The following is a 27249-nucleotide window of genomic DNA, read 5'->3' as shown; positions in this document are numbered from 1 at the left end:
TTTTGGCCCACACTGTACATCATTTTATAGTTTCATAATGTATAATTTCCTCAGATAATACTGGAAGCGATATTGCCATGCTACGTGAAACAGATTCAATTACCAACGTACAATAGAGAAGGAAAGACTGAGAAGGAGATCATACAACAACTGGCGATTGCTATCAAGACTCTCGTCAATAACTGCGAAGGATTGTCAAAGTAAGTGTCTCAAAGAATTTCCTGACTTAAATTACACTTGGAAATTAGAACTTTCCGTTTTTATTTACTCCGAAGTTTGTATTGAAAACAAATGGAAGATTGGAAAATTGCACCTACTATTTCCGTTTCTGGTCACAAATTAATTAAAGGACTTGCATAATCATGTTCAAAAAAGTGGATACGACACAGACAAAACATCCTCCAGACTGAGCATAGTCGCGCTACCCCCTCTGCCACGCATACGGTAATTTTACTCCATGTTTGAGTCGAAAGTGTCTTTGTGTGACGTCCGTGTCTTTGAACGGACCAATCACGGCACGGGACTTCGGTCACCTCGTCCCGCGCACCCCCGCATTTTCGGCATCATCGGGTGCATGAAATAATTGCTCTAAACTCGGTCTAGAGGATTCCTAGCATACGATCTTACCCCAAAGGGAAATTGTGGGCAAGATCAAAGTAGCCAAATTACTGGCTATGACGGTTTATCATGTTTGACGATATCAGGTCGTACAACGGGCCGTACCGCACGTCGCCCGAGCACAAGGGCTCGTCGCAGCGCGGGGTGCGCACGGCGCCCACGTCGCAGTTCAAGGGGCTGGACGGGCTCGAGGACGAGTCGCACTCGCGCTACGTCAGCGACCACTCGCGCGCGCAGCCCGCGCCCGAGTACACCGGCGCCGAGGACTCGGAGGTATAGTGTGTAGCTTTCAAATAGAGCCCGATGGCTAATCCTATTGTCTATTGTTAAGTAAAACCGCTCGTGCCACGTGCCACACAACCACCTGCATAAAAAATACGTACTTCGGTTACTGAGTACCGGCGAGTCGAACGCTACAGAACCAGTCTAAAATGTGTCATCGAGATGCGTAACAAAGGCGCGTTATCGGAGAGCGCACCTACACTGGTTTTGTGAGCGTTGGACTAGCCCGTGGTCAGGTGCCAAATAGAATAATGAAGACCCTTTTTTGCAGGTAAATAGTACCTGCGGTTTTACTTAAACAATAGACAATAGGATTAGCCATCAGGCTCTATTTGAAAGCTACGCACTATGCCAGACTGTATTACTTTATAAAAAAATCTGCCTAGCAAAATTTACACCAAGCTGAAAGAGTTAAGCGTATTACGCGACCTTATTAAGGGGCTACCCGAGGTTTTCATAAACTTTTGACAAGTTTTGAATGGTATCTCCTTTTTTTGCACTACAGATACAATTATAAGACAAACGGTTATCGGTTCTTCAATCTTTTATCTCCGTTTTTGTCTATCGGATTTTGAAAGAAATGAATACTCATTTTTTTATGTTTTTTTTTTTAATTGTCTAAAAACCACTTTTTTCGTATCTAAGTTTGCTCTGAAAAATCTTATATGAACGAAATCTACATATTTGGGTTCGTCTTTGACGTCTCGAAAAACGTGTCGTTTTAATTTTAAACTAATTAACACAAAAATTATGGTCAGAAACCAGTTTTTTAGCCTAAAATTGTTCAACTTTGATGTCAAATATCTCGAAGACAATGAACTTTGAAGTAAATATGGATACTATATTCATTAAAGCCGTTGCTGTTAATATGATAAGCTACGAAAAACATTAGAAAACTAAGGGATTCAGATCGAAGGTCATTAGCGTGGGATGAAAACACTGCACTGCGTAACTACGCAGCTTGTTGGTTATTTGCAGTTAATACGGGCAGAATACCGTCGTCCGCGAGATGTTTTGCTGTCGCTGGTTGGGGACTTCATCGGTCGCGCGACGACGCGTCTACTCGACCTCAACGGCTCCAAGGGCAGCGGCGGCAGCGAGGGCAAACCGGTCGAGCTGCTCGACTGCAAGTCACATGCCGTGAGTCCAGTCATTCTATCGTACAATTCGTCTTCTTTATGGCTCGATTCCACATTTCACCAATTAGGAACAACGACTTGACATATCAAGTCGCATAAGTGTGGAGATTCGACGTCAAAATGGTCTGGTCTAAGGTTCTTCTTCTTTTTCTTCTTGTAACTCTGTGTTTGACAAATTGGGTATTTTGTTGATTTATTGGCAAGTAAAATACGTACTTAAATCTTTGGAATACTTCTGATCTGCGCTGAAGTAATTCTCTTTAACATTAACAGCGGCTGGCAGAGATCGCGCACTCGCTGCTGAAGGTGTCGCCGTATGACCCTGAATCAATGGGCTGCCGCGGTCTGCACCGCTATATGACGCAGGTGAGATATATTCATTAATTTCCATTATTATCATCAACCCAGAGCTGTCCACACCGCTTTTACAAGTTAAAAGCTCGACGGAGGTATACTAGTATATAGAAAATTAGCGACAACATTACCTCTTCACCACGTGGATGGTTAGCAGTCCTCAACTGTGCGTTTCTCCAGTAACTTCCTGCCTCGCACAGCCAAACTCTGAAATGAACTCCACAACTCTCAACTACCAAGGTAACCGATACGACCCCTTCAAGAAAAGAGCGTACTCCCATCTTAAACGCCGGCAACACGCTTGCAACCCTTCTGGTGTTGTGGGTGTCCATGGGCGGCGGTAATCGCTTACCATCAGGTAATCCGTCTGCTAGTTTGCCTCCTATAGAAATATTGCTGTCTTCTTTCTAAGCGTTTCCCCACATATATCATATATCTCTATTGCGCAGATATAAAACTTTTTTCTATCGGCTATTGCCGATTCCGCGCTGAAAGATGTGGGGAAACACTCATACTTATGTGTCCCTAAACGCAGTGTAGGCATCAAATGGCGACCAAAACTTAAATGTGTCTGTGTTGTAGGTGCTGCCGGCAGCGGATTGGGCTGATGACGCCCTACGTCCCGCTCTTATTATGATCCTAAGGCGCCTGGATAAGGTCTTCCTTAAGATCGCTAAGAAGCCTAGCATAAGAGTAAGTCTAGAGTGCAAGTGTAGTAAGTTTGGCTAATATATTATAGTTTCCTAACTTGTTCATTGAACTGTATTGTATTGTATATTTCAGCGCAACACTGACTGGGACTCTGCAGCGGTACTACTCAAAGGTGTATACGAAACTATGATACGCTGTCCGTACGTCATGCATTGGCAGCAAGTTAAGACTTTACTTAACACTGTTCAAGTAAGTCAAACTTTATTTAAGCCCAGTTTTAAACATTATTTTATGAAAATCTTACGCCTTATAAAGAATATCTTGAAATTGTAAATCCTTACCTGTAAAGTCAGCAAAACTATTAGGTTACCCCTGCAAACATGTTTGTATGCAGGGTTGCTAAGCTAATTACTTTGCTGAACATACGAGTACATAGGTATATGGTAGAATACAATTTTAATAAAGCTACCCGCTATAGGTTAAATAAAAATATCATAAAGATCGTCTTTGTACCTTAACGAACTAGGGCGGTATTTCCGTTGCAGGCTCTAATAGTATCGGAAAACAACAGCGGCGAAAACTTGTCGTCCGCGACCGCGGCGCTGATGTCGCAGCCGCCGCCGCCGCACTTCTGCAGCACTGTCGTGCGACTTATAGCGCTTCAAGTCATCAATACTGGAGTGAGATTCATTTTTAGCAACAAGATGATAGATTTGGTAGGATTAAACAATTCAAAATTGTAAAATGTTATAACCAAACGCGTACATTCGTCACCCTAGTGTATACGGAATCTAAAAATGTAATGGTGGAAAACACTGTCCGCAAATGACTTCGTCTAAATATGTGTTTTTCTTCCACGTTAAACGTTAAAGTCTGTGCGGAAAGAGAAGAGTCGTGGAATGTATGAGGCCCAACGCATTCCACGACTCTTCTATTTCCGAACAGACTCTAGCCATAAGTACGGTTCTTCAGATACGGATTTAGATTTTTTTTAAATCCATTAATTTAATATTTATCCGATTTTATTGAGAGTTAATATATTATGTTATTATGAGATTGTTTGATACTCACATAAAATTCGCAAATTGTCTTTATCTATTTGATTCTGTACATATATTGTAAACTGTGTGAGGTGTGCAATAAAGAGTATTATATTATCCTCTAGCCGCCCCATACGTCAAACCTTGCCAAGCAAAATGAAATTTTATTTTGTCAACACAAAGTTCAAATTAGATTGGAACAGGAGACCTTTTTACAGGTCTCTGGGCGGCTAGAGGTTATATTCTAAAAGTTGTTCTACCTCATCCTGCTATTTCTCTTCAAGGACAGCTACTCGTTGGAGCAAATGTGCGGGGGCAGCGCTATTTTCCAGTCAGCGGAGAAGACTGAAAACATGCTAATGAATCTATTTATGCCTCTTTGTTTACGAGTGGGAAGCGGGCGGAAAGGTAATCAAATTACAATGGTGGATTGTACATGTGAGTCTGCGCGTTGCGAAAGGTTCATGCATAGACTAGGAATCCTCTAGACCGAGTTTAGAGCAATTATTTCATGCAACCGATGATGCCAAACATGCGGGGGTGCGCGGGACGAGGTGAGCGAAATCCCGTGCCATTATTGGTCCGTTCAAAGACACGGACGTCACACAAAGACACTTTCGACTCGAACATGGAGTAAAATTACCGTATGCGTGGCAGAGGGGGTAGCGCGACTATGCTCAGTCTGGAGGATGTTTTGTCTGTGGGTTCATGAAATCATGACAATCATGACGAAGCTCATGAAGAAGAAAATTCCACCTGTCCAATTTCTTGGTCCAATGTGCATTGCATCTCACTCTCTCACTAAGCAAAATAATGCGAAAAAATGTGAGACGCAAATACACATTAGACAAAGAAATTGGACAGGTGGAATACCACCCTTTAGGTTTTACAAGACCTATCGCAGGCGAAACCTTTATGAGCAAACGTCGGACTATAGGGGGCAGTTTGAGGGCAAGGTAAGGTTTACAAAAAAATCTTAACTTACGAGTATTATAATGTACCTAGTATTTGTAACATACTTAAATTAATTAGTTACCCGTTATCATTATCAGACTATTCAATCTTATTTTTATTTAAAATTTAAAGGATATAAAAAAAATAAACACCTAACTAACGTACAGCCTTAGAGCCGTGTTTATAGAACTTGACATGCCCAGTTAACTCATTTGTTTTGTTCCTTTCTCACAGCTGCAATTGTCTGAGTGACGGATAAAGCCAAACGAACTTTTTCGCCATTTTGACTTATGTGTAGTCCAAGTACGTTTATTAATAACGCAGTTAGTTGCTATGATATTTGGAATTTCACATTAGAAATACTAGGTACAAAATACTAAGTACAAATACTCGAAAGTGAATTGATTGATTTGCGCACCTTACCTATCATTCTGACATGCCACGAAAATGCCCGCTGGAGTCCGACGTATGTTTATGAGGTTTGGTTGCTGATAGGGAGCAGGATTAAACGAATGGAAGCGGAAAAGCCCAATATACACCGTGTTTTTATTGAATTCCGTTAACTTCGGGGTATAGTTAAGTACGTTTAAGAGAACTAAATGGCATAGTTATTTTTGAAAAAAAAATCTTTTTTTTGCTTTTTTGAAAAAAAAAAATCCGTTTAAAAAGTAATTAAATGTAGCATATAGCGTTGTTGCAACACGGGCATTACATTTAACTCAACCAAACAATTGAAATCTGTGACATATCAATGTCATTTCGAACATCGATCGACCGAGATTTTACTTAAGTTTAGTAGCAAATGCATGAACTCATTCTAAACACTAATCAATATGTAAACCGGCCCTAAGGCAAGTGTACACGCTTGTAGAGGCCTTATAGGAAAAAATAAATTATTGATTATCTCCGAAATGGAGTTAATTAGAATATCGGTGTCTTTGAGAAAGTTACTTGATTTAAGCTCAGGAATGCACCCCTGAAATTAACCGAAATCAAAAAAAAACACGGTGTATAGTCTGTCAAACAACTTTGTCAGTAGAAAAAGGCGCGTAATTAAAATTTTCTATGTGACTATAACACTTCGCGCCTATGTTTTTTTCATTTGCCGCTTTTTTTTTCAATTAAACTGCAAAACGTAATTCAAGACCAAAAAAAGTAAGAAATGTTGCCACTTTTTACTAGCGCGTCTTGTAAAAATAAGTAAAAGAAAGTACTTTTATAAATCGTAGGAATAAAGGACTAATGAATAAATTAGCTTGGCGTGATTATTTATCAAAATGAATTTACTATTTTACAAACGAATTGTTGCAGTGGCAACATTGTCTTACTTTTTTTGGTCTTGAATTACGTTTTGCAGTTTAATGGAAATGGCTTGACAGACTAGATATTCCTCTTTGCGCAGACGTACCCCCGCTGCGGCAGTCGGATGTCTCGTACATCGTGTCGGTGGTGCTGAGCGCGCTGTGCCCGCCCGCGGCGCCGGGCCAGCTGGCGGCCGTCAACGCCAAGCTCAACGCGGCCGAGGCGCGCGCCAACTCGCTCACCTTCACCGGCAGCCGGGACACGCGCAACACCACCAAGCTGTCGCACCAGCTCTACAAGATCGCCTTTCTAGGTGATTCTTAACTAACATCAATTTAACGTATTTGAATAATTTTACGGTTTAGACTCACTTGTTTTTAGTCACTCGCGCGACATGTTTCGGAGAGCCTAGGTCTCCTTTCTCAAGCACTAACAGTGCGAGCAGCATGTCGCGCAAGTAAAGTTATTCAATGTTAGTATGTCTCACAACAGTTTAAATTCGATTAATTTAACGTATGGTCTATTTCACTTATCGCGCCCAACAAACCATTCATTTTTTGCACCGACAATTACGCCGCGCGCACTACTTTTATGTTATCGTTTTCTTCGTCACTATTGGTCACTATCAATTCGACTAACAGTGCGAGCAGCATGTCGCGCAAGTAAAGTTATTCAATGTTAGTATGTCTCACAACAGTTTAAATTCGATTAATTTAACGTATGGTCTATTTCACTTATCGCGCCCAACAAACCATTCATTTTTTGCACCGACAATTACGCCGCGCGCACTACTTTTATGTTATCGTTTTCTTCGTCACTATTGGTCACTATCAATTCGATTATTCATAGATCACTCGACGACTGATCGCAAATAAAATTGAATATTTTCTGCTTCAAATATATATGTTTTTGTTGTGCTGCGTTTAACCCTCCCTTATTAATATTGCAGCCCTAAAAGTGCTGTGCGCATGCTTTACCTCGGAGCTCTGCTCGGAGTGGGGCCGAATCGCACGCGCCATGCGAGACTTAGGCCGCCGGAACGAGGCCGCGGCGCACCTGTGGGACTTCCTCGAGCACGTCGTCACCTACCGTACGCCGCTGTTCGTGCTGCTGCTGCCGTTCATCGTGCACAAGGTACCGTGTGCGTTAAATTTTTGTTGTAAATAGAAGAAATAGTATTCGTTTTTGTTACGTTGTGTGTACCTATCGTAAAGTATAAGTAGTTTCATAGTTGACATCACAAACTTTATTAAGTATTGCCAATACGTGCGCTGACGACATGTACTTAATAAATGATTGTGGAACTGCTCTAATTCAGATCATTCCCATACTTGCAGCTATCCCAGCCGCCCATCGGCGACAACGAGCGGCACATGCAGTTCGTGGTGCGCGAGCGCGTGCGCGGGCTGAAGCTGCCGGCCGCCCGCGCGCGCGGCGCGCTGCTGGCCGAGCTGGCGCGCGACCTGCGCACGCTGCGCGACAAGCACGACCACTGCAAGTTCGGTCAGTACTGTAGTCTGTACCAGGGATCAGAAACCGGTTTACTTTTGAAACCGGTTTCATTTATGCACTTGGGAACGAAAATGATTTCGTTTCCGTTTGCGATTACCGGTTAAAGAATTGTTCTACCGAGATACTGATTTATGCCAAATTCGTTCGTCTTCCGTTTTTGTGGGACGAAATTAACCGGTTAAATTGAAAATATCAAAGCGAGATAGAGCGAGTAAGACAACGACTTTAACCGAGAGTCTGAACCGAGAGACCGAAAGCCAAGAGTAATCGGTATTTTATCGTTCCTTGCTAACCATAAAATTTAGTTCCCTCTTCTTACCGGTTAGGAGAGAACGTAATTTTTTAACTGCCGTTCCAGCAATTAACCGGTTTTTTAATGAACGAAATAATATAACGGTTTGGGAACGATATTAACAGGTATTTCAATACCGGTTTCGAGCCTGGTCTGTACACAACGAGCGGCACATGCAGTTCCTTCGTTCAACTATTGCTTTTGATATGTATCTTTCGTTTCAGTTTTATTAGCCACCCGCAACGGTCATAGCCGAGCGAGTTTTAATTGTAATACATATATTTCTAACTTACTCAATCGAAATCTTGCTTATCGATACCGTTTATTATATTTTCAGAACAAATAGCGGAGAACATAAGCGCGGGCGGCAAGCGCGCGTCGGAGGTGTTCGGTCGCACGGGCGACAAGGCGGCGCAGCACCGGCCCTCGCTCATCTCCATGCTGGTGGGCCGCTCCGGCCTGCCGCGCACCCCCGACCACCCCTCCGCGCCGCTCTCCGCGCCACGGGGTAACTATACACCACCCATTCTCAAAGTTCTAAGGCCCACTTGCACCATCCCACTAACCCTGGGTGAATCGGTTAAACCTGGAGAACCAGTACAATTTGACACTGGGTTGACGGTTAAACCGCTTAACCCCGGGTTAGCGGGATGGTGCAAGTGGGCCTAAGGGGACTCCGCGAGAATTAAAACGAAAAAAAAATCCAGTCTTCTATACTTATATCTGATCTACAGTACAATAGTGATGAACGATTTTTTTTAATTGGGGCTCCGTAAAATATTCCTCTTTCCAAAAGGTTCCGTCACCAAAAAACCACCAGAACTAGGGTTTCTGCTCGAGAATTCCCGAGGCGAGAAATCTCGAGAAATTTGTCCTAAGTCGAGACGGGAAAAAAATATTCAATGCCTCGAGAACTCGAGAAATAAATCTCTTGTCATAAGTAAAAAGAAAACACGCGTATAACACATGATGTGTCTATAATGTATTTCTTTAGGTAAGTAGTTAAATAAATATGAACAATGTGTTTATTAAATTTTCAGGTAGGAACCTACTTAAAACATTTATTACCAACCAAATAAAAAACTACCTTGATCCGTCCCCCTATCATTCTAGTTTTAACCGATTTTCATGTTTTGAAACTTTTGAACTATCATGATTCATTCAGTGTCTTTTCATTGAAAAACGCTTTAGCTTTTGTAACGAATTATAGGACTGCTTTACATGAACATAGCTCGGCCACATCGCTCAACTGTCCATTGTTGGACCATGTCTTTGCAAAAAGGTTTACAAATTGCCAGTTAACTGTGCAAACGGTGCCTTGCCACTGACGCCACGGGGGTAAAATTTTGTTTTGTGAATAATGCCAGTGGAGTGGTTTTCGGTACATTTTCATCAAAAAACGATCGACGTCAAATGCCATATTTGGCGTCGTTGTCACGATTTTGCGTTGACGTCAATTGCCGTCTGTGGCGTTCAAAAGGTTAAATGGTCTTTATTGAAGGAGGATTAACCTGAGCTTCATTGCAGAGTCGGTGTCGAGCAGCTCCACGACGAGCCAGCACCTGGTCGGCTTCGACCTGCCGAGTACGCGCGCCGACAACGGCAATAGTTATTCCAACATAGGTACCTCCACGTACTCATCATCATCATTTTTATTCAATGACAATATTACATTGTGTGTGAAATCTTGAATCTAGGCACATGCATACAAAAAGTATTACAATTAAACAAAACATCATAACCACCAATTAAAATAATATTTACTTTACTTAAAAATTTAGTGTGGGCGCCACTTTCTTCGTCACATTTTTGACGTAAACTGCTTAAACATGGCAACAATTTTGTATGAAAAATTTATAGTTCCATTTTATTTAATCTCTACTCTTTCATGTCTCCTGTACTTCGGATTACTCTTCTAAAAAGTTTACATAGTTTACTGACCCCCGAGGGCCCTGAATTATGCCATGTTTTTCAATTCTGTCTAAAAGTCTGAGCTCAGGATTGAACTAACTATAGCTTGTACAGTCGCCATCAGATATATCGGAGCGGCCAAGGTGTTCACAATATCTGAACACGCACTCTAACGCCTTGACAATAGAGGCGTGTTTAGATATTTGTGAGCATCTTGGCCGCTCCGATATATCTGATGGCGACTGTACTAAAAATCCATGAAGAAAATAATACACATGAGCATATTGTTCATGAACAACCTTAATGATTGGCAGGGTCATCGACGTACGGCAGCGATACCAAAACGGCCAGCACGCCATCATATAGCACTACACAGACTAAACTGCGTTTCGTCTCTTCCGTCGAGTTTAAACTCACCACCGGTAAGCTACATACATATACGCTTAAATACTTAGGTTAATTTGCATGCGGGCTGTACACATTCGAGAGACCCCGAGACAGGCTGAGAACGAGTGTGTACATGCTGTTCCCTTCTCGTCTCGCGTTTTTCTAATTTGATCGGAGCGGTGCCGAAACCCTCGGCGAGAGGCTCTCGACGAGTGCGTACAGCCGAAATCAATCAAGTGCGCATTTCAGAAGAGGCATGGCAGGGCATAAATAGCAATGTTTGTGCCAAATTTAATTACCGTTCAATGCCATGAAAGAGAGCAGAAATTGGCACAAATACAATAAATTTATTGAGAAAAGTATAGTACAGTGATTTTTCTTAAAGACTAAGAATTTATATAGAGAGAAGTGGTTTACAAATCCCTGAACTAAGATTCCCGGTGTTAAATATAATTAGTTCTCGAGTATTGATACCTACCATCTACAACAGACTATTTGCTCCATGCGTTAAAGCCTGATTCCAACAAATAAAATAAAAAATTAAGAATCGTACTTCTCTTCTCCAAAACACCATAATTATGTTGCAATAATTTAACCACTTTGTGCTCCTATGCCGAAACGTCCCTTTTACGTTTTGTAGTTTTAAAAGCATAGTCACTAATATTTAATTTCCAGGTGAGACCTCCCAAACCCCGCTCTCCCCGCTGTCCCCCGGCGAGTGGTCGGGCGACCGCAGCGGCGAGCACGACGACGACCGGCCGCGCCTGCAGCGCGCGCACGGGCCCTCCAAGAAGACCTTCAAGTTCCGCCGCAGCCGGCACGCCAAGCCCGAGGTTTGTTCTGCAGACTATACACCACACTTTCTCCTATCTCTTTCTTCTTCTCTGTCGTTTTGCTCTTGACTCTTTGAGCGGTCGTGTTGCAGTTCGTCACGTTGAGGCGTCCGCATCGTTATTATAGGCGGACACAGCTCTTCGCATGATCTCCCGCCATCTCTCCCTGTTGGTACTTACACTGTCTGGCACAGTCAGATACAGGTTTTCCCAGCCTGAGGTTTCTTGTACTTACTAAACACGACGCTGTCTCCTATATCTAGGTGTAATTGATGACACAAGACGCTGCCACGACTGTTGCCAGAACGCTACTTTAAAAGATAATACTATGCTGCCACGTATTTTGGACACTAGGATTTTCGCTGCATGAAAACAGTGTTGGTTGCCTGGCAACATCATGCGTTGATTCGGCGACAGCATAAGTGGTTGCACTATACTCTGTATCTTTAGGTATTTAAATAAAAGTAAACAAGATCTACCCTCAAATGGCTGCTTTAGCCAGTTGAGGGTAGAAGTACACATTACACGATCAAATAATGCAGGTGAAAGTCAGGTTGTTCGGTGACTGATCCAGGCGGTTTTGTAATTGGTCGGTTAACCAATAAATGTTATAACTACCCGAAAATGCACAAATTGTTTACTTTTGTGTGTGTGTACTTACATAAGTGATTGGCATTATTGCCGCAGTAGGATTGACAGCTGTAAGCTTTTGTAGGCTGCTTTAAATTACTGCTTAAAGTATCTCGCAGTACATTCTGTGTGTTGTTCACAGCAGCAGAACTCACGCCTGGAGTCCGATGATTGCTCATCCCCGGGTCCCGAGAGCACGCCAGCGCGGCGCGCCTGGCCGCCGCTGTTGGCCCCCACCGCCATCAATACGGACACATCGTACGACAGTGAGATCTCGCAGACCTCCTCCACATCGGGATACAGGCGAGTTAACGCCTTATTACGATAATGTTAGAGTCTAAGTCACAATGTTAGACGTCGCTACTTATAGCCGCCATCGACACGGACGCGAGATCTCGCTGACCTCCAACTCTGGATGCAGCCGAGATTACACCTTAATGTTATAATCGTTATAATCTAATTCACAGTATTGGCCACCGTCATCAGCACGGATAATGAGATTTCAATATAAAATGTAAATAGAGTGTAGTCTTCATTCGATGTTGACCGCGGCTACTTGTCAGACCGCCATCAATGCACCTCAGAATATCTACAGGCGAATTCTTACTTTACCGTTGTGACGATTGAGTGTATTTCATGTAGTTATGGCAGGGTCAATAACATTTTTCTTTAAATTCAATTAATATTAAAATGTGTTCTGCTAAAACGCCTAAATTTTCCGGGTGTAACATTGGTTTTATGGTATGACAGAGAGAGCTACAGCCTGCAGGCGTCGATGACGGAGTCGCCGGGCGGGTCGGCGGCGGCGCGCGCGGCGCTGGCGTCGCCCGAGCCGCCGTCGCAGCGCACGGCCACGCCCGAGGCCAGCCCCGACGGTAAACACGCCTTCGTATGTATACCTCATACCCGCCGTCGTACCGCTGCACACTGTCTCCTCCTTCCAAGCCAGACTTGTATGGTGTATGGGATCCTATCTCATCGCATAATAATTGATTGTCATAATGTAATGTTACGCATAAATCTCTTTTCGCATATTTTTTCTCCAGCAGAAACAAAGTATTTTCGAAAATATTTTGCATAGGTTGTGTAGAATAGGGTAGGTTAGGTTAGGTTTGTGTTATAATTTTCAGAAATGTTAATATTTCCAGCACAATAACAATTATGCAAAATGAGTTTTATGCGTAACATTCCATTAGGACAATCAATTACATATTATGCGACCCAATATGGACCCATGGTGTATGGGTACGTCGAGATAGAGGCCACAACTTTAAAAAATGCCGCTTATTTAATGATGATGATATCTTCTCTGCCATACTTATACCATTCGGTTTCATGCGCCGGCCGTTATGCATCACGTTGCAGAGTCGATTTTAAAAGAATTTAAGCTGCTAACGCACCAAGTAACGCACCTTGGGACCCTGTGTTTATGTCACTGATGACAGTGTCGGTGTCAAGATGCCTGTCCGATTTCTAAGATCAAGTTCGTCATAGATTTACTATAGCGCACTTGATCTCAAAAAAGCGGACAGGCGATACCCACAAGTAATTTTTTGACGTATTTTTTGGATACTTAACTGCACCATAATATACGAAATAAGAATACACACATAATGGTGCCAATTAGTGTACCAATAATAAATTGCACCTTTTTGAAGTTCTTCGTATTCCTATCTCTATGATTATGACTATTGCCTAACAGATCTGGAGAAAATAGCAGACCTGTAGTACAAACGTTTAACTCACATTATCTATTTTTTAGTTTTTTACACACATACATATTTGGTCTCTACCTATTTATTGCTATTAATAATGTTTCGCATTTCTTACTTTCTTTCATTTGTAGTTGAAATTTTATAAACTGACCGTTTAGCACTTGAGTGCTGGTTATCTTGTGAACAATGGCATTATTTTCTGTTAAGGCTACCTACCGCTAATAATATATAATATAATATAATTTTTAAGAAAAAAAAACCGACTTCTATGGGGGCCGGTGAAAGATTATTGTAGATGGTACACTATGTAGAAAAGGAGGTAAAACCACCCACTTTTTTACTAGCATTTCGCTTCTGTAAGGGTCGTAGTTCTAGCCTAACCTAACCCACTTCTCTGATAGCAGTTCAGTTCTGTGAGGATCGCAGTTCAAACCTAACCTAACCCACTTAACGGCCCATGCGGTGCGGTGTACGGGGGTTTAAGCGGGAGGGGCTAGTAAGATTGGCATCATCATACTTATATACTTACACATTTTATGGTAGGTAATCATAGTGGTTTATTTAGTTAAGGTATCCTAGTGGTTTTCCGGGTCAAGGTCCGGGTCCGAGTCCGGGTCTGAGTCCGGGTCCGAGTCCGGGTCCGAGTCCGGGTTCGAGTCCAGGTCCGGGTCCGGGTCCGAACCGGATCCGGGTATGAGTCCGGTTCTGGGTCCGAGTCCGGGACCCAGTCCAAGTCAAAATCGAAATTCGTAATCACCAAATGTGTACTATGCGTTGTTGAAGAGTTCTATTCTGGTCATCATCAGCAGTTCCATTTCATCAAATGCGACAGTTTTTAATGTAAATGCTTGATTTTATGATGAAAATCCGTTCGCTGAAGTCGTTGAGTGGCTTCAAGTCAAAATGTCGTTCTCACTTATTACAAACACAAATTGAAACATCACTGCAATATAAGTAACAAACGTAGACGTTAACCACTTTAACCACTTTATCTCTCTGGAGACGTATGTAGTTTAGTTTAGACTGTTTTGCGGTTTGATACCGTCATTCTATTAAAATAACTATAATTTGTTTGTGGGTAGTTTTTAAGTTTTTAGGTTACAGTTTTTCTTTTTATTTTTAATATTTTTAAATTTGATGTATATTGTATAATTCAGTGTGGTTTTTTTTTTTATATGTTATTAGTATGTTTTTTCTTTTTTTTTGTTTTCCTTTTCTTTCGTTGTTGTTCAGTATGTATAAATTTTAGTGTCTCTCTCTTTTTTATGTCTGTTTTTTGTGTGTCGCTGGCGTATGTGTTGTCGTCTCATAGTTTTAAGTCAGGTCCCCACTGAAAACCAGCGCCACGGATTGCCGCGGCATTATGCTGAGTGGGGTCCTATTTTAGCGTCCAATGTTTTTTATGTTTTAGTAGAAGAGCCGGCCGCAAATTTTCTAACCGACTTGATACCACGATGAAATACACAATGGGAAACCATAAAAGTGATGCTAAGTCCGAATTCGATAGTCTGCCACGGCGGAACTTGCCGAAAGTACGAAAAAGAAGGCCACTTCCGGTGCGAAAAAAGGGGGCTGATTTAACCCATTTGATACCGAAATAATAATTATGGCAGCAGTTAGAAATTTACATGTAGACACATAAAAGCGAAGTCTGCCAGTATTTTTTTAGCCGGAAGTGCTTGGCAGACGCTCTCAAAGGTGGCCAACGGGACCCCTAATTTAACCCATCTGATACCACCATGAAACCAATTCCAGTCGGTAGGTATGAACCCTCATGTCAGGAATATATAAGTCTGCCAAGGCTATTCCTGCCGAAACACCTTGGCAGACGAGATTATGTAAGCAAGGTCGGCATCGGTTACCCTACACTAACCCATCTGATACCACCATGAAACCAATTCCAGTCAGTAGGTACGAACCCCCATTTTAGGAATATATAAGTCTGCCAAGGTTTTTCCTGCCGAAACACCTTGGCAGACGAGATTATAAGCAAGATGACCATCGGTTACCGTACACTAACCCATCTGATACCGCCATGAAACCAATTCCAGTCGGTAGGTATGAACCCTCATTTCAGGAATATATAAGTCTGCCAAGGCTTTTCCTGCCGTAACACCATGGCAGACGAGATTATGTAAGCAAGGTCGGCATCGGTTACCCTACACTAACCCATCTGATACCACCATGAAACCAATTCCAGTCGGTAGGTATGAACCCCCATTTTAGAAATATATAAGTCTGCCAAGGTTTTTCCTGCCGAAACACCTTGGCAGACGAGATTATAAGCAAGATGACCATCGGTTACCGTACACTAACCCATCTGATACCACCATGAAACCAATTCTAGTCGGTAGGTATGAACCCTCATTTCAGGAATTTATAAGTCTGCCAAGGCCTTTCCTGCCGAAACACCTTGACAGATGAGATTATGTAAGCAGCATCCGCATCCGAGGGATCCGTATTTTGGAATTATACAGATTACGGACATTATTAATAGCTGTAGGCTTATTTATTACTTTATGATTATACATATTTGTATATTATTATGTTATTATTAAAATATATTTATAATTTATTAAACCTAAACTTAATACATTGGGAATTCATTACCTGCTTACGGCAGTAGTAGGGATTAGTGGGTGAGTTCTGGCTCACTGGGCCAGGCCAACAGTCCCTCCCCCTTTTTTCCCTTGTTGAGGCCCTGCTACCTTGCCTTGAACCCAAACTAATGTCATTGTAGCTCGAATCTAACCTAATCTATTTTTATTGCTTTTAAAATATTTCAATTATCTACTTTTGCAAAGTTAAATGTTGTAATCTCTTTTTCGCAAAATAGAATTTTAATGTGACTTTAATGTATGTGCAGTCTACTTAGTAATTGGGTTTAAAGATATAAAAACACACATTTTATTTCCTATCCTAAGTATCCTATCCTAAGTTTATTCAAATAATATTCTGAACATATATAGTAACATCATTACTTATTCTGTGTACAGTGGAGAAAACGAATGAAATCATGCAATTTGATTTTGCTATTTTTAAATAAAGAGTAACCAAACAGTATTTTCCACAGTTGTTGGTAATGATACCATCTCTTACAATTTCTCTTCATGAACATTTTATGATACCTAACCTTCCAGTTTTCGCCCGAATTAATCAAAAAATTCACCAACACCATTTACACCAACCAAATAGAAAACGGGTCCGTGTCCGAATTCGCGATCTCGAGTCCGGGTCCGCGTCCGGGTCCAGGTTCAGGTAGAAGTCGAATTCAAAATCTTGCTTGTTTTGCCAGTGGGGTAACTTGCTTAACAATCAATTAGAAAAAGACAAGTCGTCGAGGAGTTCCGTTCTGATCACCACCAGCAATACCACTTCATCAAATGCCACTGTTCTTAATGTAAATCCTTGTTTGCCTGATGAAAATACAATGCCATTCAGATTTGTAGAGTTCCCTCGATTCCTTATGGATCCCGTCATTAGAACTTGAGCTTGACGAAAATATGACTTAAAAACCTAACGTGCTTAACAAACATAACGAAGAGGACAAATCCCCAAACATGAGCTATGCGTCGTTGAAGAGTTCCATTCTGATCATCATCAGCAGTTTCACTTCATCAAATGTCACAATTTTGAATGTAAAAGCTTGGTTTGTTTATAAAAACACCAGTATCACTATATGTTAGGGTGGTTCAAAAAACATTTTTTTTCCTAAGGGGCACCCCCTTATTTAGTTACACTTATTATGTTGATAAAATACACCAAGTTTCGTAATTTATCTCAACTACAAGGGGGTGCTTCACCACGTTGAAATTTTGTATGTTGTTTGAAACCCAAAAAAAAGAGTATTATTCAAAATTTTATTTAAATATCTGGTTTCACACTATTTGCACATGTGATGTATAAGTTTTGAAGTAGAAAAACATTTTCTTTCAAACTAATATCTTTTAAATCACACTTTCAAATAATGTGAAAACTACTACTTACATAAAAAATCTAAAAAATTATAACTTAATTTTTTTGGATTTCATACAATTTGAAAATTTCTAAGTGTTTGAGCGCCCCCTTGTAGTTAAGATAAGATTACAAACTTGGTGTATTTTGTCAACATAATAAGTGTAACAAAATAAGGGGGTGCCGCTTCTTCTAGCTAGAGTTTGAATTTTTCCCATACAAACGTGAACCACCCTACTATATGTATACCTACAAGATTTGAAGAGTGCCCTCGATTCGTCCTTAATCTCACCATCAGAACTGGGTTTTGACAAAGACGGAACCAATCTGTATGTATATACTTACAAGTTACAACTCAACTAAAAAAACAATTTTCAAAATCGATCCCGAAATGACGGAGATATCAAACATTAAAAAAAACCGAATTAATACCGATAGACACTTCCAAAGTGGTAAATTGTGTGCACCCCCCCCCCCCCCTTAATTTCTAAAATAAGAGAATGACAAAACTGGTTTACTAATATGTGGCCGAAAATTGTATGGCAAATTATCACTTCCCAAACTATTTTTCCCATAGTATCATTTGGCAAAACTATCAGATGGCAAACCAATGTTTCGCATATATAACATGTCGCAAATGATTATTTACAATATTATTGTATGGCAAAATATTTAGTTGGTCATGTTTCAAAATGTCTTTTATTGTTATGTCGAATGTATTGATAGGCATAAATTATTTTTCGCCTAATATTGTGATGCATACTACTAAATACCCTAATAATATAGTACTCAACTACTCATGGTACAAATTACAGTAGCATTTTATTTCGTTACGTAGGTAGTTTTTTCGAGATGTGCAGTTCAATGATGGAGGTAGTAATTTTGTTTACTACATTTCTGGCAACAGTTTGTTTTCGTGGGGTCGCAATTCTTACCTAACCTAACCCACTTTTCTGGCAACAGTTCGTTTTCTTGGGGGTCGCAGTTCTAACCTAACCTAACCCACCTTTCAGGCAACAGTTTGTTTTCGTGGGGTCGCAGTTCTGACCTAACCTAACCCACTTTTCTGGCAACAGCTCGTTTTCTTGGGGGTTGCTGTTCTAACCTAACCTAACCCACTTTTCTGGCAACAGTTCGTTTTCTTGGGGGTTGCAGTTCTAATCTAACCTAACCCACTTTTCTGGCAACAGTTCGTTTTCTTGGGGGTGGCAGTTCTAACCTAACCTAACCCACCTTTCAGGCAACAGTTTGTTTTCGTAGGGTCGCAGTTCTAACCTAACCTAACCCACTTTTCTGCCATCAGTTCGTTTTCTTGGGGGTCGCAGTTCTAATCTAACCTAACCCACCTTTCAGGCAACAGTTTGTTTTCGTGGGGACGCAGTTCTAACCTAACCTAAGCCACTTTTCTGGCAACAGTTCGTTTTCTTCGAGGTTGCAGTTCTAACCTAACCTAACCCACTTTTCTGGCAACAGTTCGTTTTCTTGGGGGTCGCAGTTCTAACCTAACCCACCTTTCAGGCAACAGTTTGTTTTCGTGGGGTCGCAGTTCTAACCTAACCTAACCCACTTTTCTGGCAACAGTTCGTTTTCTCGGGGGTCGCAGTTCTAACCTAACCTAACCCACCTTTCAGGTAACAGTTTGTTTTCGTGGGGTCGCAGTTCTAACCTAACCTAACCCACTTTTCTGGCAACAGTTTGTTTTCGTGGGATCGCAGTTCTAACGTAACCTAACCCACTTTTCTGGCAACAGTTCGTTTTCTCGGGGGTCGCAGTTCTAACCTAACCCACCTTTGAGGCAACAGTTTGTTTTCGTGGGGTCGCAGTTCTAACCTAACCTAACCCACTTTTCTGGCAACAGTTCGTTTTCTTGAGGATTGCAGTAATCTAACCTAAAACATGTTGGTACAGTCATCAAATCTATTAGCGTAGTGGCACCCGTCCATGGAAATATGTAGATACGTTTGTTAAAAAAAAAGCCACCAACAGGTCAAATAGCCATCAAAATATATTATGAAAAGTAAGTATAAATAAAGCAAACGTTTTTTGACAATTAAGAGTTAGCTAAGTTGAAACATTTGCTCAGTGACTATTTGTCTTAAAGAATTTTGGTAAAATGAACATCTACTAAATAAAATTGTGATCAAATAAAAAGTATGCGAAGTTTCAATTTTGGCAAACGTTATGTAACAATAAATAGTTAGGTATAATAAAACATTTGCTTAGTGACTATTTTTCTAAATAAATCGTGGTAAAATGAACATCTGCTAAATAAAATTGTAGTCAAATAAAAATTATGCTAAATAATAATATGCTAAGCATTGGTTTGCCAACTAAAAGTACTGCAATAAGTTGGTTGGGAAGTGAAATTAGGCGAAAAATATTTCGGCGAGATGGCAGTACACCGACAAAACTAAAAAATATATATGATGTACATTATCATGCAAACTTCCACCGAAAATTGGTTTGAACGAGATCTAAACTAGCCTCTAGACTGCTTGAGTCTCTTCAGCGATGCAATATTGACTATCGGTACATCGAAGTGTTGAAGTGTTTGTATAGTTACGCCACCATGTCGGTCCGAGTCAGGAGCAGAGTGCGAAGGCGATTCTATTGCAAAGAGGTGTAAGGCAGGGAGATATTATCTCTCCGAAACTGTATACTGCCGTAATGGAAGACGCCTTCAAGCACCTGGAATGGCAAGGACTTGGCATCAACATCAACGGCGAATACATCACTCACCTTTGGTTTGCCGACGATATCGTAGTCATGGCAAAGTCGATGGAGGAACTCAGCATGATGGTCGATGACCTCACCCGAGTTTCACAACGGGTGGGCTTGAAAATGAACATGGACAAGACGAAACTTATGTCAAATGCCAATGTTGTGCCCATCCCAGTCTCTGTTGGGAACTCGGTACTCGAAGTTGTTGACTCGTACATCTGCCTAGGACAAGTAGTCCAATTAGGTAGGTCCAACTTCGAGAAGGAGGTTAACCGCCGAATCCAACTCGGTAGGGCAGCGTTCGGGAAACTACGTAATGTCTTTTTGTCCGACATACCTCAGTGCCTCAAGACGAAAGTCTTTAATCAATGTGTGTTATCAGTGATGACTTACGGCTCCGAAACGTAGTTTTTCACTATCGGCCTCATCTCAAAATTCAAAGTCGCTCAACGAGCTATGAGAGGGCTATGCTCGGAGTTTCTCTCCGTGATCGAATCAGAAATGAGGAGATCCGTAGACGAACTAAAGTTACCGACATAGCCCACCGGATTAGCAAGCTGAAGTGGCAATGGGCAGGCCACATTGCGCGCAGAGAAGATGGCCGATGGGGTCGAAAAGTGCTCGAGTGGAGACCACGGACTAGCAAGCGCAGCGTAGGGCGTCCACCCACAAGATGGACGGACGACCTTGTTAAGGCCGCCGGAAGACGCTGGATGCGGGTCGCTTCCAACCGGTACGAATGGAGGTCCAAGGGGGAGGCCTATGTTCAGCAGCGGACGTCTTATGGCTGAGATAACAATGTTCATCACATTGTCCGTCACCCATGACGTCAGCGTGTTACGCGTTACGCTGTCTCGACTCGAGTTTATCATTTTTTTCCCCACCTTAAAAAGTGCTCAGCGCCGCTAAAGAAGTTTTCACTTCAATAATAAAGCAAACCCAAAAAGCGGCCAAGTGTGAGTCGGACTCGCCCATGAAGGGTTCCGTAGCAGCAAGTAACATAACAAAATTGCGGTTTACGATTTATGACGATTAAAAAAAAACTACCTACTAGATCTCGTTCAAACCAATTTTCGGTGGAAGTTTGCATGATAATGTACATCATATATATTTTTTAGTTTTGTCATTCTCTTATTTTAGAAGTTGAAGGGAGGGGGGGGGGGGGTGCACACAATTTACCACTTTGGAAGTGTCTCTCGCGCAAACTATTCAGTTTAGAAAAAAATTATATTACAAACCTCAATATCATTTTTGTTTTCAAGACCTATCCATAGATACCCCACACGTATGGGTTTAATGAAAATGAAATTTTAAGTTTCAGTTCTAAGTATGGGGGACCCCCAAAATTTATTGTTTTTTTTTCTATTTTTGTGTTAAAATCTTGATGCGTTTCACAGAATACATCTACTTACCAAGTTTCAACAGTTCTTATAGTTTCGGAAAAAAGTGGCTGTGACATACGGACGGACAGACGCACAGACATACATGACGAATCTATAAGAGTTCCGTTTTTTGCCATTTGGCTACGGAACCCTAAAAAGGAGGTATTAATTCGGTTTTTTTAATGTTTGATATCTCCGTCATTTCGGGATCGATTTTGAAAATTCTTTTTTTAGTTGAGTTGTAACTTGTAAGTATATACATACAGATTGGTTCCGTCTTTGTCAAAACCCAGTTCTGATGGTGAGATTAAGGACGAATCGAGGGCACTCTTCAAATCTTCTAGGTGAATGAAATGATGATGATGATCCTTCCGGCCGATTTCGACCATGGCGACCACTTCGACTCCTAGTTAGCTCGGCGCTCGTGCGCCCGAATATGGCTGACATAGCCGATCTTGGAGGTGAACCTCCGCGCACATTAAGGGCACGTGAGAACACCAGCCACATAGTGGTAGTGAATGGAAGCAGGCTGGCGCGCTTTCAGATCATCGCGTTTAGTGTCGAGGTCAACTTTACGTTGCTTCTCGTAATCGCGCACTTTGTCATGCACCAGCCTGCGCCACTCCGGACGTTGTGCTGCATATAGTAGTAGGGTGGTTCACGTTTGTATGGGAAAAATTCAAACTCTAGCTAGAAGAAGCGGCACCCCCTTATTTTGTTACATTTATTATGTTGACAAAATACACCAAGTTTGTAATCTTATCTTAACTACAAGGGGGTGCTCAAACACTTAGAAATTTTTCAAATTGTATGAAATCCAAAAAAAATAAGTTACTATTTTTTAGATTTTTATGTAAGTAGTCGTTTTCACATTATTTGAAAGTGTGATTTAAAAGATATTATTTTGAAAGAAAATGTTTTTCTACTTCAAAACTTATACATCACATGTGCAAATAGTGTGAAACCAGATATTTAAATAAAATTCTGAATAATAAATACTCTATTTTTTGGGTTTCAAACAACACAAAATTTTAACGTGGTGAAGCACCCCCTTGTAGTTGAGATAAATTACGAAACTAAATAAGGGCCCCTTAGGAGAAAAAAATGTTTTTTGAACCATCCTAACATATAGTGATACTGGTGTTTTTATAAACAAACCAAGCTTTTACATTCAAAATTGTGACATTTGATGAAGTGAAACTGCTGATGATGATCAGAATGGAACTCTTCAACGACGCATAGCTCATGTTTGGGGATTTGTCCTCTTCGTTATGTTTGTTAAGCACGTTAGGTTTTTAAGTCACATTTTCGTCAAGCTCAAGTTCTAATGATGGGATCCATAAGGAATCGAGGGAACTCTACAAATCTGAATGGCATTGTATAGTGAATTTTGTATTTTCATCAGGCAAACAAGGATTTACATTAAGAACAGTGGCATTTGATGAAGTGGTATTGCTGATGGTGATCAGAACGGAACTCCTCGACGACTTGTCTTTTTCTAATTGATTGTTAAGCAAGTTACCCCACTGGCAAAACAAGCAAGATTTTGAATTCGACTTCTACCTGAACCTGGACCCGGACGCGGACCCGGACTCGAGATCGCGAATTCGGACACGGACCCGTTTTCTATTTGGTTGGTGTAAATGGTGTTGGTGAATTTTTTGATTAATTCGGGCGAAAACTGGAAGGTTAGGTATCATAAAATGTTCATGAAGAGAAATTGTAAGAGATGGTATCATTACCAACAACTGTGGAAAATACTGTTTGGTTACTCTTTATTTAAAAATATCAAAATCAAATTGCATGATTTCATTCGTTTTCTCCACTGTACACAGAATAAGTAATGATGTTACTATATATGTTCAGAATATTATTTGAATAAACTTAGGATAGGATACTTAGGATAGGAAATAAAATGTGTGTTTTTATATCTTTAAACCCAATTACTAAGTAGACTGCACATACATTAAAGTCACATTAAAATTCTATTTTGCGAAATAGAGATTACAACATTTAACTTTGCAAAAGTAGATAATTGAAATATTTTAAAAGCAATAAAAATAGATTAGGTTAGATTCGAGCTACAATGACATTAGTTTGGGTTCAAGGCAAGGTTGCAGGGCCTCAACAAGGGAAAAAAGGGGGAGGGACTGTTGGCCTGGCTCAGTGAGCCAGAACTCACCCACTAATCCCTACTACTGCCGTAAGCAGGTAATGAATTCCCAATGTATTAAGTTTAGGTTTAATAAATTATAAATATATTTTATTAATAACAAAATAATATACAAATATGTATAATCATAAAGTAATAAATAAGCCTACAGCTATTAATAATGCCCGTAATCTGTATAATTCCAAAATACGGATCCCTCGGATGCGGATGCTGCTTACATAATCTCGTCTGTCAAGGTGTTTCGGCAGGAAAGGCCTTGGCAGACTTATAAATTCCTGAAATGAGGGTTCATACCTACCGACTAGAATTGGTTTCATGGTGGTATCAGATGGGTTAGTGTACGGTAACCGATGGTCATCTTGCTTATAATCTCGTCTGCCAAGGTGTTTCGGCAGGAAAAACCTTGGCAGACTTATATATTTCTAAAATGGGGGTTAATACCTACCGACTGGAATTGGTTTCATGGTGGTATCAGATGGGTTAGTGTAGGGTAACCGATGCCGACCTTGCTTACATAATCTCGTCTGCCATGGTGTTACGGCAGGAAAAGCCTTGGCAGACTTATATATTCCTGAAATGAGGGTTCATACCTACCGACTGGAATTGGTTTCATGGCGGTATCAGATGGGTTAGTGTACGGTAACCGATGGTCATCTTGCTTATAATCTCGTCTGCCAAGGTGTTTCGGCAGGAAAAACCTTGGCAGACTTATATATTCCTAAAATGGGGGTTCGTACCTACTGACTGGAATTGGTTTCATGGTGGTATCAGATGGGTTAGTGTAGGGTAACCGATGCCGACCTTGCTTACATAATCTCGTCTGCCAAGGTGTTTCGGCAGGAATAGCCTTGGCAGACTTATATATTCCTGACATGAGGGTTCATACCTACCGACTGGAATTGGTTTCATGGTGGTATCAGATGGGTTAAATTAGGGGTCCCGTTGGCCACCTTTGAGAGCGTCTGCCAAGCACTTCCGGCTAAAAAAATACTGGCAGACTTCGCTTTTATGTGTCTACATGTAAATTTCTAACTGCTGCCATAATTATTATTTCGGTATCAGATGGGTTAAATCAGCCCCCTTTTTTCGCACCGGAAGTGGCCTTCTTTTTCGTACTTTCGGCAAGTTCCGCCGTGGCAGACTATCGAATTCGGACTTAGCATCACTTTTATGGTTTCCCATTGTGTATTTCATCGTGGTATCAAGTCGGTTAGAAAATTTGCGGCCGGCTCTTCTACTATTTGTATGTCTTTGTTTTCTAGATGTAATATGTTGTGGCGTTAAATAAATGTATTTTCTTTCTTTTCTTTCTTTCTTTCAAAATACAAAAAAATCTATGCGTATGCCTTTAATATTTGAGGAGTTCCCTCGATTCCTTATGGATCCCATCATCAGAACTCGAGCTTGACAAAAATGTGGCTTAAAAACTTAACTTGCTTAACAAACATAACGAAGAGGAAAAATCGCCAAACGTGAACTATGCGTCGTTGAAGAGTTCTGTTCTGATCATCATCAGCAGTTCCACTTCATCAAATGCGACAGTTTTTAATGAAAATGCTTAATTTTCTGATGTAAATACTAAAATCTCTATACGCATGCCTTTAATATTTGAGGAGTTCCCTCGATTCCTTATGGATCCCATCATCAGAACTCGAGCTTGACAAAAATGTGCATTAAAAACTTAACTTGCTTAACAAACATAACGAAGAGGAAAAATCTCGAAACGTGAACTATGCGTCGTTGAAGAGTTCTGTTCTGATCATCATCAGCAGTTCCACTTCTTCAAATGCGACAGTTTTTAATGAAAATGCTTAATTTTCTGATGTAAATACAAAAATCTCTATACGCATGCCTTTAATATTTGAGGAGTTCCATCGATTCCTTATGGATCCCATCATCAGAACTCGAGCTTGACAAAAATGTGCATTAAAAACTTAACTTGCTTAACAAACATAACGAATAGGAAAAATCTCGAAACGTGAACTATGCGTCGTTGAAGAGTTCTGTTCTGATCATCATCAGCAGTTCCACTTCATCAAATGCGACAGTTTTTAATGAAAATGCTTAATTTTCTGATGTAAATACAAAAATCTCTATACGCATGCCTTTAAGATTTGAGGAGTTCTTTCGATTCCTCATGGATCCCATCATCAGAACTCGAGCTTGACAAAAATGTGCATTAAAAACTGAACTTGCTTAACAAACATAACGAAGAGGACAAATCGCAAACCGTGAACTATGCATCGTTGAGGAGTTCCGTTCTGATCATCATCAGCAGTTCCACTTCATCAAATGTCACTCTTTTGGATGTATATGCTTGATTTGATGATAAAAACCCAAAAATCACTATATGTATGCCTTTAACATTTGAGGAGTTCCCTCGATTCCTCATGGAACCCATCATCAGAACTGGGTTTTGACAGAAACGGGACCAATGTGTATGCATATACATTCAATCAAAAAAATAATTTTCAAAATCGGTCCAGTAATGACGGAGATATGAAATAACAAACATAAAAAATAAAAAAAATAAAAAACATACAACCGAATTGATAACCTCCTCCTTTGGGATTTGGAAGTCGGTTAAGAAAGTAACAAAAATCCATACAAAAATCTTCTCTAAGTCACGAGGTTGAAATCGCAATAGCATAGGACATTCAACAGTGACACATGGACTTTGAATTGAAAGCCATACATTTAAAGCCGTCAAATATGTCACACTAGGTAGTAGCTATATATTTGCGGCGTTTGGTGTGGAAACCTTGGGGCCGTGGGGACCTAGCGCGCGTCGCCTCTATGGGGAGTTATCAAAGCGCCTCATAGAGGCCTCCGGTGACCAGAGGGCTGGCCTATATTTTGCCCAAAGGATCAGCATTGCCATCCAGCGGGGCAATGCGGCTAGCCTTCTGGGCACCCTACCTACGGACCATGACTTAGGGCAAATTTTTTATTTATAAGTTTTAGTGATTTGTTATAAAGTTGTAAAAATGTTATTAAATAAAATTACTCCTGTAATGACAAACCTTTAAAGCCGTTAAGTACCTAATTGCAATTACAACTTTATGAGTTAAATAATATGTCAGCTATTTGTATGCATTTTTTGTTATTAACTATTTCATGTCAATTAAAACCAAAATATTACTTCAAGTTAATTATTTCAGGTCAGTTTATAAAATTTCAACTATATCTACAATTTGACTTGTATGCATGGGGTGTTGAATATGTTTTTTTTTTCTCTAAGACGCATGATATTACTAAGCTAGGTTAGATGAGAGATCAAATCATCATCATCTTCCTCGTGTTGTCCCGGGATTTTGCCACGGCTCATGGGAGCCTGGGGTCCGCTTAATGGCAACTAATCCCAAAAATTGGCGTAGGCACTAATAATTGTTACAAAAG

General features: G+C 40.7%; 1 protein-coding gene across 1 annotated transcript in view; it reads left to right on the top strand.

Moving 5' to 3' along the window:
* Positions 1 to 27249, top strand: part of LOC134675484 (protein unc-80 homolog) — a 77554-nt gene that overhangs the window by 47923 nt on the left and 2382 nt on the right. Inside the window, exons 51-67 of the mRNA XM_063533750.1 lie at positions 55 to 200; positions 705 to 891; positions 1879 to 2040; positions 2313 to 2405; positions 2976 to 3086; positions 3177 to 3293; positions 3590 to 3724; positions 4369 to 4492; positions 6441 to 6653; positions 7290 to 7474; positions 7678 to 7843; positions 8482 to 8652; positions 9672 to 9767; positions 10370 to 10477; positions 11118 to 11275; positions 12048 to 12212; positions 12660 to 12780. Of these exons, the coding sequence (XP_063389820.1) occupies positions 55 to 200; positions 705 to 891; positions 1879 to 2040; positions 2313 to 2405; positions 2976 to 3086; positions 3177 to 3293; positions 3590 to 3724; positions 4369 to 4492; positions 6441 to 6653; positions 7290 to 7474; positions 7678 to 7843; positions 8482 to 8652; positions 9672 to 9767; positions 10370 to 10477; positions 11118 to 11275; positions 12048 to 12212; positions 12660 to 12780 (2458 nt within the window). The remainder of the gene's footprint in view (positions 1 to 54; positions 201 to 704; positions 892 to 1878; positions 2041 to 2312; positions 2406 to 2975; positions 3087 to 3176; positions 3294 to 3589; positions 3725 to 4368; positions 4493 to 6440; positions 6654 to 7289; positions 7475 to 7677; positions 7844 to 8481; positions 8653 to 9671; positions 9768 to 10369; positions 10478 to 11117; positions 11276 to 12047; positions 12213 to 12659; positions 12781 to 27249) is intronic.

The sequence above is a fragment of the Cydia fagiglandana genome, chromosome 2 (genome assembly GCF_963556715.1).
Source record: "Cydia fagiglandana chromosome 2, ilCydFagi1.1, whole genome shotgun sequence".
In the NCBI taxonomy this organism is placed as follows: domain Eukaryota; kingdom Metazoa; phylum Arthropoda; class Insecta; order Lepidoptera; family Tortricidae; genus Cydia; species Cydia fagiglandana.
Note: the sequence above shows the minus strand (reverse complement) of the source record. Positions and strands in the feature narration are given on the sequence as shown.